Source organism: Ctenopharyngodon idella, chromosome 19 (assembly GCF_019924925.1).
Source record: "Ctenopharyngodon idella isolate HZGC_01 chromosome 19, HZGC01, whole genome shotgun sequence".
Lineage (NCBI taxonomy): Eukaryota > Metazoa > Chordata > Actinopteri > Cypriniformes > Xenocyprididae > Ctenopharyngodon > Ctenopharyngodon idella.
In genome coordinates, this window is record NC_067238.1 from 13,221,810 (window position 1) to 13,237,937 (window position 16,128).

General features: G+C 37.8%; 1 protein-coding gene across 4 annotated transcripts; it reads right to left on the reverse strand.

Moving 5' to 3' along the window:
- Positions 1–810: 810 nt before the first annotated feature.
- brd2a (bromodomain containing 2a) lies at positions 811–13,877 on the reverse strand. 4 transcript variants are annotated; one of them, XM_051871959.1, is made up of 13 exons: positions 13,301–13,874; positions 11,773–12,385; positions 8,570–8,864; positions 8,285–8,422; positions 7,977–8,121; positions 6,884–7,083; positions 6,292–6,756; positions 6,075–6,203; positions 5,267–5,500; positions 4,869–5,131; positions 4,455–4,780; positions 2,522–2,650; positions 811–2,433 (listed from the first exon to the last, which is right to left on the reverse strand). In XM_051871959.1, the coding sequence occupies exons 2-13, from the start codon at positions 12,012–12,014 to the stop codon at positions 2,303–2,305; spliced, it is 2,697 nt and encodes an 898-aa protein (XP_051727919.1). In that variant the 5' UTR covers positions 12,015–12,385; positions 13,301–13,874; the 3' UTR covers positions 811–2,302. The 4 variants fall into 4 exon arrangements, with proteins under 4 accessions (XP_051727919.1, XP_051727921.1, XP_051727918.1 ...); XM_051871961.1 differs by lacking the exon at positions 11,773–12,385 and having other exon boundaries at positions 13,301–13,877; XM_051871958.1 differs by having other exon boundaries at positions 11,773–13,874.
- Between the last annotated feature and the right edge of the window lie 2,251 nt (positions 13,878–16,128).

A 16,128-nucleotide genomic window follows, 5' to 3' on the forward strand; every position in this document is an offset into this window, starting at 1 on the left:
ATAGTCCCAGATTAAAATGCATGTTTGAGCTGTTTTAACTGAAAGCAACTTGTACTGACATATCTTAAAATATGTCACTGCCATTGTTTTGTCTGAAGATGCACACCTGTAATGTCTTTTTCTAGTGAACGTTTATAAAAGCTACTTAAATATCCTAATTGAACTAAGGTCTAATCCTGGTTTAGGCTAAGCCCTGTCTGTGAAACCGGGCCATATAGTTTAATGGCGCTTAGGTTATATATAAATAAATAAACTTATTTTAGTATCATTAACAAACTACTATCATTTTGTTAATATTTTCAATTAGTTTTTATTATAATACCCATTTTAATTTTCAAGTTTTGGTAATTTTATTTGTAATAGTTTTTCCCCCGATTTCACAGACAAGGCTTAAACTAGTCCCAGATTAAAATGCATGTTTGAGCTGTTTTAACTGAAAGAAACTTTCTCTGACATGTCTTAAAATATTTCAGTGCCATTGTTTTGTCTCAAGATGCACACATTAATGTTTTTTGCTAAAAAAAAACATTTTAAAAAGCTACTTAAATGTCCTAATCCTGGCTTAATCTAAGCCCTGTCTGTGAAACCTTAGTTATTTTCTTACATTAAGTTAGTTGAAAATTAGAAATGTCACCTTGGCAACTAGCTGAATGAAATAAGTTTAAGTTTCTTTATATTTTATTAAGTAACTTTTTTAAAATGGTTTTAGTTAACTATAATATCCCTGGATGCAATACATATTCCATTGAAGTTCATATAGAAATATGCTAATGAAACAGCATGGTCCTGAAGAAACACTCAGCCACAAGATTTTGTTTTAAGAACATCTCACCCTCTTTATTAATGTGACATTTTTCAGATGAGAACTACGGTCGCATGAAGCATCTGTGGAGATGATGCTTATAGCGTGAGGTTTCATTTCGTTATGTTTTGTTGTTGTCGTTTTCTTAAAAAAACAGAATGAGCTGTGGAAAAAACCAGCCACAATACTAAACAGAAGAGCTGAAGACAGGAGTAAACAAAGAAAAAAAAAAAGAAAAAATAACACAGGAAACAGAAATCAGGTCATAATGACAGATGCAAGCTGCGAGGTCTTGAAACCTACATATGTACAAATTTTGGAAGAAAAAACAAATTTCATATTGTTTTGTTGTTGTGTAACTGCGTGTGCTATGATATTGAAACTATATTTCCAAGCATTTCATTTCTGAATATGAGGGTCATTTTGTTAAAAAAAAATCATAAATTGTGCATCAATTCTCTGGGCAAATAATAACACACTAAAACAGAACAAACAAAACCAGACTAAAACTCAAAAACCAAGATTTACAAAACAGTATTCATATCAACACCTTATTAAGCAGCTTCTGATAGTGCATCTAAGACTCTGTTCTGCTCTTGAAATCCTGACCGAAACCACAAGAACAGAAAAATAATTTAAGCATCCAGAAAAACAAATGCTCATGTAGCCCAGCTGAATTCTAAGAGCACGATTCTGTATGTTTAATGCAGATTTGAACCCATTCATTTGACCATGGGAATAAAGCAGGCTGGATGGAGAGGTGATCAGATTCAAGTTTTAAGACGCCACTAAAGCCGACAGGCCGCCCATCGAACAGAGACGGATGATGTCATTTCATGTTCTCCTAACTTCAAGGTGTACAGATGCCATTTGAATAGGTGGAGCTTTGTTTTTTCATTCAAATGCACAACCAAGCGGCCACACGTACACGTATGTGCAAAGTGTGTAAATTACTCGGAGTGGGCAGGAAAATCACTGGATTCAATGGCACACGTACACATCACACACTTGCTCATGCAAACAAAAGTGACAGTAGTTTCCACTCCAAGCCTTTTGTTTTCTTTAGGACAAACAACTAATAGGTCAAACGAAAAGAGGGAGAGAAAAATAAAAAGCAACACAAAAGATTCACAAAAGAAAAAGTCAGATTTTTGTTTTCTTCCCTACCAGGGAATTGCTTAAAATTCTTCTTTATAAAAGAAAAATAGATATTTATATATCTTTGTACATATATATACACAAGGTAAAGAAGGATGGTCTAACGGAAATGAGTCCCAAATTAGACAAGGATGCCCCGGTCTGCTTTTCCATCAGTTCCTTCTCCGTCCAACATTTCCCAGAATTCTCTTTGACCTCACACTGCTTCTATACATCTAAAGAGAAAGCCTGCTTTTCCTTATTTATATTTCTCTCTGTTTCACTAGTTATTTAGAGCAGGAGCTCTTTTCTATTCTAGGATGGAGTGCGTGTTTTAATTATTGTCTGTTCCTTTTGATTGGTTCAGCCTGAGTCTGAGTCACTGGTGTCAGAGGATGAGGAAGAGGATGACGAGGAGGAGGAGTCTGAGCTGGAACTGCTGGCGCTGAGACGAGACGCCATGGCATTGGGTTCCACCGCAGTGGGCTTCTCCACTGAAAGAGCAAGAGAGAGATGTTCATTTAATATGTCTTGATTAACCTGATTCTGATTGATCATCTGTGAACACCTCAGAGTCCCTACCTTTGGTTTTCTGTGGTTTCTTGCCGGAGTTGAGCTGGCCGCTGACGTCCTGCAGTCTTCTCTCCAGCTCTCTCTTCTTCTCCAGAGCCAACTCCTCACGAGATTTACCCGCAGCACCTTTGACTGCCACTGGAAAACACACATTTGGTCAAATTTCCCATGCAACTTCTAAAGTCTTTAAGTCAAGTCAAGTAACTTATTTATATAGCACTTCATACAATACAAATTTGTTTCAAAGCAGTTTTACAGTGGTAAACAATGATCAAACAGAGTTCAATTCTGCTGAAGCAGCTCTAGAAAGACAATAGTGTCATTCAGTTGAAATTAGTTCAGTGTTGATTTAGTTTAGTTCAATAACTGTGTAACTAAAGATCATCAATTATGGAATGAGTTCAATTAATCTATAAAGCAGCTCTGGAAAAAACAGTGATGTCATTATCATCCAGCTCAGTTCAGTTCTCATCTGATAGTGTAAATGTGCAATCAAATCAATAATATTGTAGAATATTAAGTAATTTATAGTGTTTTATCTAGAAATAATTAGTCAAGGGTGTCTCTACCTGTACCATTGGCTTAAATGTTAAATCAAAGATACAATGAATGTAAATAAGAGTAGGGAAAGCATTTAAACTTCAAACTTTTCCAGTATTCAGGTAAATATTTATAAGTCATACACCAAGGTGTATCATCTAAACCACTAATTTGGCAGTCTTTTTGAGAGAATCAGTATCAGTAGTACCCACCTGTGTGATTTTGTTCACACAAATGTTAGTTCACCCTAGTGAACAAAATCTGACTATCAATAATTTTTATTTGCTCAAACAGTACATTATAATACTAACAACAGTAAGATCATAGGTTTGATTGATTCCCAGATAATGCATGAACTGATCAAATGTATAGCTTGGATACAATGAATACACTTTGAATAAAAGCATCTGTCAAATGCATAACTTCCCCAATTCTGTCTCATTCATGTCTCATTTGCTAGCATTAAGTTACGTAAAATATAAATTAAAAAATAAAACATAAAAAGGCTGCATATACTCCTATCTAGAGAGCAGAGCCAATATAATATATACACTACAGATTGTTTTTTTTGTTTTTTTGGACAGTTAATATTTAATATTCCACAAGGACACATTACATTTTTCAAAAGTTACAGTAAAGACATTTATGATAGTCTTTAAATTTTAAGAGACATTTATAAGATTTCTTTCAAATAATTGCTGTTCTTTTGAATTTTCTATTCAAAGCATCCTGAAAAAAATGAGTTTTCACAAAAATATTAAGCAGCCCAACTATTTTCAACATTGAAAATAATAAGAAATGTTTCTTGAGCAGCAAATCAGCAAATTAAAATGATTTCTGAAGACACTGAAGACTGGAGTAATGATGCTGAAAATTCAGCTTTGCATCACAGAAATAAATTACATCTTGAAATATATTCAAAAAAAAAAAAAAAAAAAAGTTCTCCTAAATTGTAATAATATTTCACAATTTGACTGTTTTTACTGAATTTTGATCAAATAAATGCATCCTTGGTGAGCAGAAGAGACTTCTTTCAAAAACATTTGAACGGCAGTGTATTTTTCGTTTCTTTTTTTCATCTTGCCATGTAATTATTCAACATTGTACCTATGTTAACACACAAGTCACATGGGAGATGACTCTACATTAGTGGAGGAATGAAAGAACAGCATTGTGTTTGTTCACAGAAGTGTAAAGAGCATATGACTGTCGACCTGAGGAGTGTGCTGAACAAAACCAGGAAAGGTGGGGCTAAACAAAGCATTATGGGTTAAAGTCTAGCTTCAGATTCCCATTAGCTGCCCAAGAACAAACATTCCTTTTTCATGGGAAGCTCATATCTTGTTTTTTTTACAAATCAGCTACACTATATAAATCATATTTAAATTAAATGTGCTCTTACCATAAGGTTTCCGTGGTTTCTTTCGTAAACACATCATGACATATCGCTCTAGTTCCCGCAGCGTGGACGGTTTGAGCGTCTCGAAGTCAATCTCGATCTCCTCTGGGTTGGTGTCACGCAGCGAGGGCTCTCGTGATTGGATGATGTGGACCACGCGGCCCAGTTTCTCACCCGGCAGCCTGTTGATGTCCAGGCTGAGCTGCCGCTTCTCGTCGTAGCTCATGGGGCTGGTCTCCTCCTCTTCCTCTGAGTCGTAGTGTGGCGTAAGACCACCGTGGCTCATGGGTATGGAGTTAAACGATGCGGCTTGAGATTTCTTTGAGGATCTAAGGGAAACATGAGAAGGAGTAAGATACGTTTATTTTTGTTGATGATTTATGAATTAGCTGTGTAAATTAGTAAGTGGAGACGTACTTGCTCTTGTTGCTCTTCTTACTGGAGCCCTTCTTGCCCTGAGTGGAAGTCGCCGCTTTGCTGTTGCTCCTGCTCTTTGGTGTCTTGGAGAGTTTTGGCGTTTTCGGCGGCCGAATGACAACCTCATCCTCCATTATGCTCCTGCTCCGCTTGTGTTTTTCCGGCTTCTTCTTTTTCTTCTTGTCTTTCTTTTCTTTCTTCTTCTTGGGCTTGACGATGGGCGTAGAGGACAGCGCAGCCAGCTGCTCGTGCACCGCCCTCAACTGCAGACAAGCGAGTGAATGAGTGTCACTGTGTTTCTAAACCCACGGCCACTGCAGCTCTCATTAAACGTACAAATACGTCAAATCTGTCAGTGCCGGTTTTAGCGAACTTTGTTGGAAAAGTTCAGTCGCTACCTGTGTACACACCTGTTCCTGAAGCTGGGCCAGGCGATGCGCTCTCTCCTCCTCACTGTCGGAGCTCGGGCTGCTCTCGCTCTCACTCTCGCTGCTCACGTCACTCTCTGACGACGAGGAGGAAGAGGAGGAGGAAGAGGAGGAGTGACCGCCCAGGCCGCCGCCCAGGGACGCAGGTGGGAGGGAGTCCAGGGGCTCGTCAGGCATCTTGGCGAAGCGGAACTCAAATACATCCTGAAATAGAGAGATGAAAATTTTAATATCCAACTTTTGACATGCTTACTTTTGGTGCAAAAGAAAAGGAAGAAAAAGTAGGCCTGGATGATTAATCGTACTTAAATCATGATCACAATTTTGGCTTTGCTCTTTTCTTACAAAAACCCATCACTTCACTTCAGAAGGCCTTTATTAACCCACTGGAGCCGTATGGATTATTTTTATGATGGACGGATGCACTCTTTTGGGCTTCAAAATCTTGCCCCCCATTCACTACCATTATAAAGCTTGGTAGAGCCTGGATATTTTTTAAATATATCTCCGATTGTGTTTGACTGAAAGAAGATAGTCATATACACCAAGGATGGTTTGAGGGTGAGTAAATCATGGGATAATTTTCATTTTTGGGTGAACTATCCCTTTAATGTTTTATCAGTCTTAATAATGTAGAGGGGACTTGATCTGTGTTTGGATAAAAGTGCAAAAATTCAGATTAAATGTAAAAAGAAATTTCTGAAATTAGAAAAATTGTAATAAATAATCACAATTATAATTTTTGAGCAAAATAATCATGATCGTGAAGTGTCCGTACCTGTAATTTTCGGGCCATGGACACCACATCGTGATCTGGAGGATTGTACTTGTAACAGTTTGAAAACATTAGCCTGATGTCAGCTGCAAACTGCAATGCATCCCGGTACTCCCGATGATCCATTTTCCTCTGCAAGATCGAGAAATACATGAACATCTGATTGTGCACATGGTGGCATTTTTAAATGGTTATGTATCTAAAACTCTTCGACGCGCACCTTTATAGTGCTTAGATCCATGGGACACTTGATAATATCGTGATAGTCATGCAGTCCCAGTAAGGAAACATCCACCGGCTTGTAGAAGGGCCAGGCGTAGGCTGTGTGCTTCTTCGACAGCAGCTCCTTGAGAATAGTGCTGCAGTATCGTAGCTGCTGGCTCAGCCTCCCACGCCGCACTGGCTGATGTTGGTTCTGGGAGTCTGGCAAGTCTTTCCGTGGTGGCTTGATGGGCCTGCCACTGCCACCTCGTCTCGCCGGAACTTTGTCTCCAACCAGGCCTCCACCAAGACCTAGGTTCAGGCCAAGGGATAGGCTCTGTTTGGGGTCTGCACTATAAGCAGAGATGGTGAGCGGGGAGTCACCGCCGCCCAAGCCGAGACCCATGCTACCTACACCCATAGTGAGGGGCATGCCCGTGGTGGTGGGGGTGGTCGTGTCTGCCTTACGCTTGACGCCCTTTTTCTATTGAAAAGATAGAGAAAGAAAAATTAGCTAAATTGCATCTAAAATGCAAAAAAGCATTTCAACTAGCTTATGCTGCATCTGAAAACTATAAATGGATTTTTTTTTTATAAATAAGAGGTCTTGCCTTTGCAGTAGGTTGGGTAGGTGGCAGGCCCAGCAGTGCAGTGGTGCTATGTGAAGTGGGAGGCAAAGTCTTAGTTATAAGCATCTGCGGTGGGGTGGACAGGACCGAGTCTGGGGTGTCTGGAGTGGGAGGGGAGTAGGCCGACTGGGATACAGAAGATATAGCAGGGACCTGATGAGCTGTCGTGAATCCACCTGAAACTAAAAGTGAGACAGAAAAAAGAAATGCATAAGCACAAAGGCAGACAAACAGCCAATAAACAGCAGCACCAATTGAATTTAACACAAATCGTCTGGAATTAATCAATAAGGATTTTTAAAAATAATTTAATAAGAGCAGTTTCTAGTTGATGAAATATTGTTGAAATGAGTATCACTAGAAACACACCAATATATAAAATTTATTGTATAATATTTATTTCATTATTAGTTGCTAGCATTACATTATATGATATTTATTATAATAGGTTTATATGAAGATTGTTTTAAGTTCACTTAAATTAAAATTTTTTTTTTAAAGCCTAATAAACCTTAAAATTGATAGCTGCAATGTTAAAAAAAAATATCTATAACGTAAAAAAAAAAACATCAATTTCGTAGAGACGTCAGAACCAGTATTAGTATCAGTGATACTGGCCTTCATTCATAAAAAGATGCCATTAAACAAATATTTAAAATATACTGTCTTTAAGTTGTTTCTACATTAATTTGGAGAGTAACGGTAAAATTACCACAATATAAAATATTAAAACCTCCAATGTTTTAATCGCGATTAATTACAGAAAAAAAAGTGTGATTATTTAGTTAATTTTTTTAAATCAATTGACAGCACTATAATATATATATATATATATACACACACACATACCCACACTTTAAATAAATATAGCAATTTATATATATAAAATATTAATAATATATATTACGATTATAAAAAATATAATAATATATAAGTTATTATAAAAGTATATTTTTTATTAGTAATATATAGTTTTATATTTTAAATATTGTGCATAAATATCCAGGTAAATATAAAGATTTGACCATGAAATCCTGTCAACTCAGTTTAATCAGGGTCATCTATTTTTTCTTACTTGATTTGTGGCCTTTTTTAAGTTTGCCCGGTTTGCCCCTAGGGACAGGTGCGGGAATCTCTTCTTCCTCTTGGGGCATCTGTGCAACCTTCTGCAGGAAAGCCTTCTCCAGAGACTGGGCCATCAGGACAATGTCATCTGTTGGCTATAATAAACAGATGACTTTTAGATCACATGACAGTCTCTAGATGATACTACTGATGCATGTAATTGTAACAGGCTGGGTTGAAGACCTGATCCACTTGATGGAACAACAAAATAACTGAAAAAAACAAGAATGAGCACTAATAGAAGGCTGACTGACTGACCTTGTTGTAGATGTAGCAGTTGGTGAACATGGTGTTGAAATCCTGCATGCACTCGCTGGCACTGCGGTAATAATTGTTCTCCAGTCTTTTCTTGATGGTCCCCATATCCATGGGCTGCTTAATGATGTTATAATAATCCTGCGTGAGAGAAGAGATGAGCAAACTCTTGTGTTTAGACTTATTACTTCTGGTATAACATGCCATCTTGTTAAATATTTAATAACAAGACTTATGGTCTGAGAAACGTCCCCCAATCAGTCCAATCTGGAACAAGAACAAACTTACAGGGAGGTTGAGCTTGGCAGCGTCCACCGGCTCATGGAAAGGCCAGGCGAAGTGATGCCTCCACAGCGTCTTCTGTAAAGCCTTCTGGAGAAACTGCAGTTGGTTGGTCATGCGGCCCTGTCGAGTGGGGTCCCGTACAGGGGGTTGAGGGGGTCCGGATTGGGGAACCTGGGGCAGAGCAGGTCCTTCAAAACCTTCGTACAGCAGCGACGGCTTGCGGATGCGCTTGCCGGGTCCGGAGATGGTCTGCTCCATCATCGTGAGCCCCTGCATGCCGTCGCCCCCGCCCAAAGAGCTGTGGAGAACAAGGAGATGAGGGGGTCATGTAGAGAAGAGCCAGATGAGAACATTTTGGCTTGGTTTCACAGACAGGGCTTAGATTAAACCAAAAGTAGGCCTTAGTTAAATTAGGGTATTTATGTAGCTTTCATAAACATGACTTAGAAAGAAAAAAAAAAACATTACTGATGTGCATCTTGAGACAAAACAATGGCACTGACATATTTTAAGACATGTTAGTGCAAGTTGCTTTCAGTTAAGAGCTCAAACATGCATTTTAGGCTTAAGCCTTGTCTGTGAAACCGGGCAATATAATATCAAATATTGGATTATCGTTTTATACCCAGACAAATTATAACTGTAGAGACAGAAAGACGAACAACTTTGTGATTTAATGAAATTAAATACGACGCGTCAACATAATCACAATACACTCGCCATGACTCAAACTCTGACTAATTGTCCGTTTCTCTTATAGGCACCGAGCACAAAAACACAACTGCCCCTCCAGCAGTTTATCTGTCCAGTCATGTGCGAGTTATGCTACGACTCATTCCGAAACCATACGCCAGAGTCCAACTGGAAACTGGGGGCGTGACCTTAAACAGACTTAACCCAGATCGGGTCATGTTTGTGTTCATCTTAAGAATTAGCCAATGTGTGTGCAGCTTTCAAAACAAATATTTTGAAGCACAAATCAATTCTTCCCGTTGGCCTTATATTACTAATGATTCAACCTAAGCAAATGTTTTATTATTAAAGAGCAAGTAATTATAACAATTCTCTGCTTCTTCAAAGAGTGTGGAAAATCTGCCCACGACTATATTAACACATTTAAACTTTATTTTATGTATATTTAATACCTCTGACACCATTATAGACTTTATCACTAATAAAACGGTTTCTATAAATCTATGCTGTCATTACAATTGTTGAGTTTTAAAAAAAAACAAATGAGTTATCATGAGCTCATGTATACAGGAATGTATTCCTAAAGGGCATTTAAATGCCTTCAAATTGCTTATGTAAAACTGCACTACCCTCACTAATTTTAAAAAATACATGTGCTTTATATAACCTGACAGTATAAAGAATCTAATTTCCTCCAAGACTTACCTTCTGAGGCCTGTTAAACGCTTTAAAATGATCAAGTTGACAGCACCCAATACTTGCATCACAAGTTTTTACATGTGCACCCTCTTGGGATTCATTTATTGGGACTGCTCAGATAACACATGATGCAATATTTGTAAAAACATTGCAGTCGTTACGTGATTTTAATATATGAAACAAATCTACAGACTACAAAACAGTTAAGATAGGTGTTTACTCTTTCTGCAGAACGTTGCTCTCAATGCCTTCCAGCCAGGTTCTGTAAGTGAAGGTTTGCATACTTGCCCCAGTATGGACTCAGAGTAATTTAACAAACTGAAGAAAACAGAATGCAGACATGCTGCTTCTAAACAAATAACTTGGGATAAATGCATCACAATATTTCAATACATTTACAACTTTATAAATATTTAGTCAAGCTGATAAAGTTGTTTAATGTTTTAAGTTGGATAATTTAAGGTTTGAATGTACAATATAAACATTGCTGAATGATACAAAAATCACAAACAGTTGACATTGAAAACGTTTTATTTTCAGTCCAAGTAAAATGTTGATTACAAACAATGTTTGGAAAAACAATAAAAACAAATAATACGTCTAATTATTTATGTATTTATTATTATCTGTCTCATATACTGCATGCTGGTTGGGAGGGGGCAGGCGGCGGGCTTCATGCGGCTCGTTTAAATACTCGCGTTGCTAAGCAACCAAAAGCGAAACAACTCCACAAATTATTCAGTGCTGTGCCATTAGATTTCACAAATCAATGACACTAGCCGCCAAAAAAAGCCGCGAGATTATCAAATAGGCTCGCGCACAGAGCCGCGGCCCCCCCCACGCGTGTTAAATGTTGACAAAAGTCCACGTGGTGTGAGGCGGAAACGCAACTTAAGATGAGTTTCAGAATGACTGAACCGTGAAAAAAAGAAAGAAAGAAAATTTGTTAACATACGAGCCTCAAAGTAAGCTTCAAATTAATATGAGGCAAAACAACTTACAAACACCTGATAAATAAATATTAGTTTTCCGAGTCAAGGCGCTGTCTTGTGACCCAGATCTCCATATGATACAGAAATATAAATATACCCAATTGAAACACATTATCGATCATAACATGCCTTTCCATTACGCCAGACAGTATTGTGTGCAATCTACCGATCAAATTCACCACCACATGGTCACTGTAACACACTCGCGGAAGAAATGATCGGTGCAACATGCTATATTCAGTAAATCTAAAATTCAGCACACACTTCCGAGTCTTAATAATCATCCAAAACAAATTTATAACACATTTTAGTAGCGTGTCCGCAACCTGTATGACCAATAAAAGGATACTGGTAACGTTAGCTGATAGCATTAGCTTACCCTGCTAATTTCACGTTCGCATCCTAGCACTGCATGTTTAACAGCATACAATCATTTATGCAATTCAAACTGTCTCAAATATAAAAATCACTCAATTTTGGCAGTCTAAACACCGACAAATTTGTCAATAAACTACCCAGTTCAGGGAGCGAAAACGCGCCTGCGCACTAAAGGCGGGCAGCTGCTCGTTAAAAATCAGACTTTAAAACTTGAAGACTAGCGGCGAACTGGCGTTGTAAAAAAATAGAGTCGTTTCAACACCACTGCCATTAGAAAGTGAAAGTCAATGCAGTCTTATTATTCCGGTATTTCACTTGAAGTTACTGCGACAGGACGAAAGTGATTAAAATAAATTAATTCCGAAAGATGCCGAATTATGACAATATTCCAAACAACATTTTCGTTCACAGAACAAGTGCAATGTCATTTACTCCAACCGGTACCTGTCAAAGGGCGGGCTAATGGCCGTCTCCATCGGGATGGATCCGGATTCTGTTTTTAAACCGGTTTCGTTCGAGTATCCGAGTTTCGCGGCCTTGTTTTTCTGACTTCCTCTATCCTCCAGCTCAGCGCTACAATGAAATGGCGAAGTTGAGGCTCCGCCCGACTTTTTATAAACCCATCGACGGCTCCATTGGCTGATGTCACGACATTCGTACACACCTACGCGTATTCTATAGGCCATTCGATCTGTCCGTCAAATAGGCCACGCCCGCACATCCCCCGGAGCACGATTTGCGAATTTAAACCATATTATTTCGCAAAAAAACATTGTCTAGGCAATACCGCCACTACAACCAACATACAGTGAAACATTTTCGCGAACAGTTTACAACACTTATGGCTGCGTTAACATTTCCAGAAATATTGCGTTTCTCAAAAGTTGAGTGTTACGTCAAAAGACTTCGCTGATTGGTTCCCCAAAACTAAGGCGCGTTCACCCAGGGCAGGTTGGAAACACGCCATTGGCTCACCCGATTAGTCACGCGTAACAGACAAATGCGGCACACACACGTAAAGATCACCTCGCCTTACAGTCTGTTCCTCATCTACTGCCTGTAAGAAGAAAAAACCCACAAAATACTTAAACTCAAACGTCTAAAAACAACCACGTGATAGTAATACGTTCCTAAAAAAAAACGAAAAAAAAAAAACAGAAACCTAAAAGCCAAACACAATATTGTATAAAATATTTGTATAATCGTCCCATTAACGCAATGTAAAAAATGTCAAACTAAAACTGACAAAAGGCTATGTCCTTCTCTGTGTCGATTCAACATGGCCTACAAGGAGTGTCCTCCATGAAATGACGCAGCAACTTTAGTCCTTCGAACGATGACACGCAGTGGTTAAACACGATTAAAGGACCAAAAATATATACAAAACACACTAAAGTAGCCAGAAATAACTTAAATATTTGAATTACGTCGAAAATTTACACAAATAGCCTATAAAAAGAACTACTGCGTTTAGGCCGACGTCGAGCTCTACGCCTACCACAGCCAAAATCATCTATAAAACTTAAAATACGTTTGATTCCCCTGTAATTTTCTAGCCGTTTGGATCAAAGGACATCATTGTTTAACAATATTGTCGATCTTTTTTAATCAGCCGAGCTACCTTTTAGATACACCAATTAAATACACCAATTGAAAGATTCTCTTTCCAGAAGCCATTAACAATTGTTAGACGCCTTAAAGTAAATGATCTGGTAAGCTGTATTTTAAAACGATCCTCAAATTAAAACCGTTTATGAGAACAGATTTTTAGAAAAATATACTGCCGCCCATCCCCCACTACCAAGGTTACAGATTTGAAACAATGTCATAGATAGTGGGAAACAAAAAGTACAACACTAAACCGGTCAAATTATAAGTCATCTATGAATTATTTAAATTAAAACGATTAATTTAAATGATTAATGTTTTACAACATTATTTTCAAATAAATCAAATTCTCTTTAACATATACCTCTATCCAGATTAAGAGAATTGAAAATAAAAAGGAAAAACAAAATATGTCGAATTCCTCATTGTTGGTAAAAATCCTGATTTTCTTCTTGTCTTCAGCCACGTTTCTTTATTCAACACATTTCCCTCAAACATGTCCGACTTCTTCTTCCCCATTCATTGGATCGAAGTGGGGGCAGGGAGAGTCATGTGATCACCCACACAACTGATCGCGCGGCTTAAAACTGCTTTTAAGCAGGGATTCCATAAAACACGTCTTCTTTTTTAAAATACACTGCATACAGAGAGCATTCCCTAGCGATTAAATACTCGATATTTAAAAATCCATTAAATGTAAACGCGTAATTAGTCAGCTACGATGATAAATCCAGAACAAAGAAGATATTGCTATCGTTGCTGCGCCATGATTGGATGGAGCAGATCACGTGTCGGGCAAACCATCGCGCCATCGCAAAAATTAAACCTTATTTTTCACCGAGATTATCTTCTTGGAAAATGTAATCCGATTCCTTCCAAATGCTCTGAATACTGGAGTTAACTTAGGTAAACGCAGAGCAAAAAGTTTATTAGGAGCACGAGAAATCCATGTAATCAATAGCTTTCATCTCCCGTGAATGTAATCCTCTCTGCGCATGTGCAGTTTCATCTGACTCCCTTCCCCCCGAAACCTGCTAAAATGGGAAACCTGTTCTGTGACTAATTATTTTGACTGACTACAAAATATAGCTACATTGAAATTTAAATAAGTTTGTGGACACATATTAAGTGCATCCTTATAAGGTTCTAGCAAAGGCGAACGCTGAAAAAAAATCTTTAAATCTAGTAAGCAAGTGATAATGCTGGATTCTGATCACACTGCTTGTTTTATTTTTCAAAAAATGGTTGACTGTACATTATCCTGATTTACACAGCTACATGCCATGTTTTTTTTTATTTTATTTTTTTTTTTATAGTTTTTCTTCCCACCAGGCAACGTTTTTGGAAAGATGCAGATAATTATTCCTTTATTCAATAGATTTTTAACATTATTTTATATACATATCCATCATGTTTAAATATACCCAACATCCTAAAGGTAGCCTAATTTAATTATTAGTTAACAAAATATCACTTCCAGAGGCTTACTTTTAAAAGAATAGGCCTACATTTGAATATTTGTCAGGTAGTTATTTGACTATGTTGTGCTACATACAACAACATCTCTTAAAACAGCATGACAAATGGGAAAGCACATGCCTGGCCTGTCACTCATGTCCCACAGAAGTGAGCACAGACAACACTAACCCAGTCTGACTCAGCGTCACAAGGCAACTTGGCCAGCAGGGGAAACAGTTGCTATGGAAGCTCTCGCGCACACACTCTTTCCTTTTCCTAATAGCTGGCTGTTCTTGGCAATAGTGCTGAAGGAAAGCACACACTTTTACAGGCAATGTTTGATGGCTGGGTTTAGGTGGGGAGGATGTTTCATTGGATTATATATATTTTTTCAGTTTCATTGCAATGTTTTAGCATGCATGTGCATTGTTTTAATGTAATAAAAATTAAATTACATTTTTGAAAATGTATGTAATCATATTCCTAGTTCCCATTCTCTATTAAAGGGTTAGTTCACCCAAAAATGAAATTTATGTCATTAATTACTCACCCTCATGTCGTTCCACACCCGTAAGACCTTCATTCATCTTCAGAACACAAATTAAGATATTTTTTATGAAATCTGAGAGGTTTTTTATCTCCCATAAAATTATCTCCCATTAAAATATCTCCCAATGTTATGAAGTGATGAGAATACCTTTTGTGCGCAAAAACAAAACAAAAGTAACAACTTTATTCTTAATATCTTCTCTCCCCTGTCTTTCTGCTATGCTGTTTACGTCCAGCGCTTCCAGGTTCTACGTCAGAACGCCGACTCGGTATTGGCCAATGGTGTAACAAGTGAGCAGCATGACGCATGCATATGATGCTGACGGAGGAGCCGGCCAATAAGGAGCCGGCGTTCGGACATAGAAGAGTTATTTTTGTTTTGTTTTTGCACACAAAACGTATTCTTATTAAAACACATTCTGTTTATTATTACTATTACAGAAATCTTATTTGTTTCTTCTTGACCTATGGGGTCGTTTTTCGGAGGAGGACAGTCTCTATGTTTAATAGTTTGCTTATGTTAAAACTCTGTAATCCAAATGGATGGAAATTAAAGGATTAGTTCACTTTAAAATGAAAATTACCCAAGCTTTACTCACCCTCAAGCCATCCTAGGTGTATATGATTTTCTTCTTTTTGATGAACACAATCGGAGATATATTAATAAATATCCTGACGCATATAATGGCAGTGAACGGGACCAACAAGTATGAAGCTGAAGAAAGTCGCGTCAGTTATGCTTTTTTCGTAAGTTGAATACGGAAGGCGTAGGACGTAATGTAAGCATTTTGAACTGCGAGAGGTGTTACACTTTCTGCACTCAAAAAAGGCCAAAATGTAAGATTTATGTATTTGAATTGCATATTAAAGGATTAGTTCACTTGAAAATGAACGAAAGTGCATCCATCTATTATAAATGTTCTCCACACGGCTCCGGAGGGTTAATAAAGGCCTTCTGAAGCAAAGTGATGCATTTGTGTAAGAAAAATATCCATATTTAACAAGTTATAAAGTAAAATATCTAGCTTCCGCCAGACCACCTTCCGTATTCAACTTACGAAAAAAGCGTAAGTGACGCGACTTTCTTCAGCTTATATTCATTGATCCCGCTCACTCCCATTATAAAGCTTGGATGCGTCAGGATATTTATTAATATAACTCCGATTGCGTTCATCAGAAAGAAGA

Excerpts from the sequence above, each read along its gene's own strand:
- brd2a (XM_051871959.1), bottom strand. The coding sequence starts at position 12,014 with ATGGCCTATAGAATACGCGTAGGTGTGTACGAATGTCGTGACATCAGC. Across the intron at positions 8,423-8,569 it reads CTGCCAAGCTCAACCTCCCT|GATTATTATAACATCATTAA; the intron begins GTAAGTTTGTTC and ends TCTCTCACGCAG. Across the intron at positions 5,501-6,074 it reads CCATGGCCCGAAAATTACAG|GATGTATTTGAGTTCCGCTT; the intron begins GTACGGACACTT and ends TCTCTATTTCAG.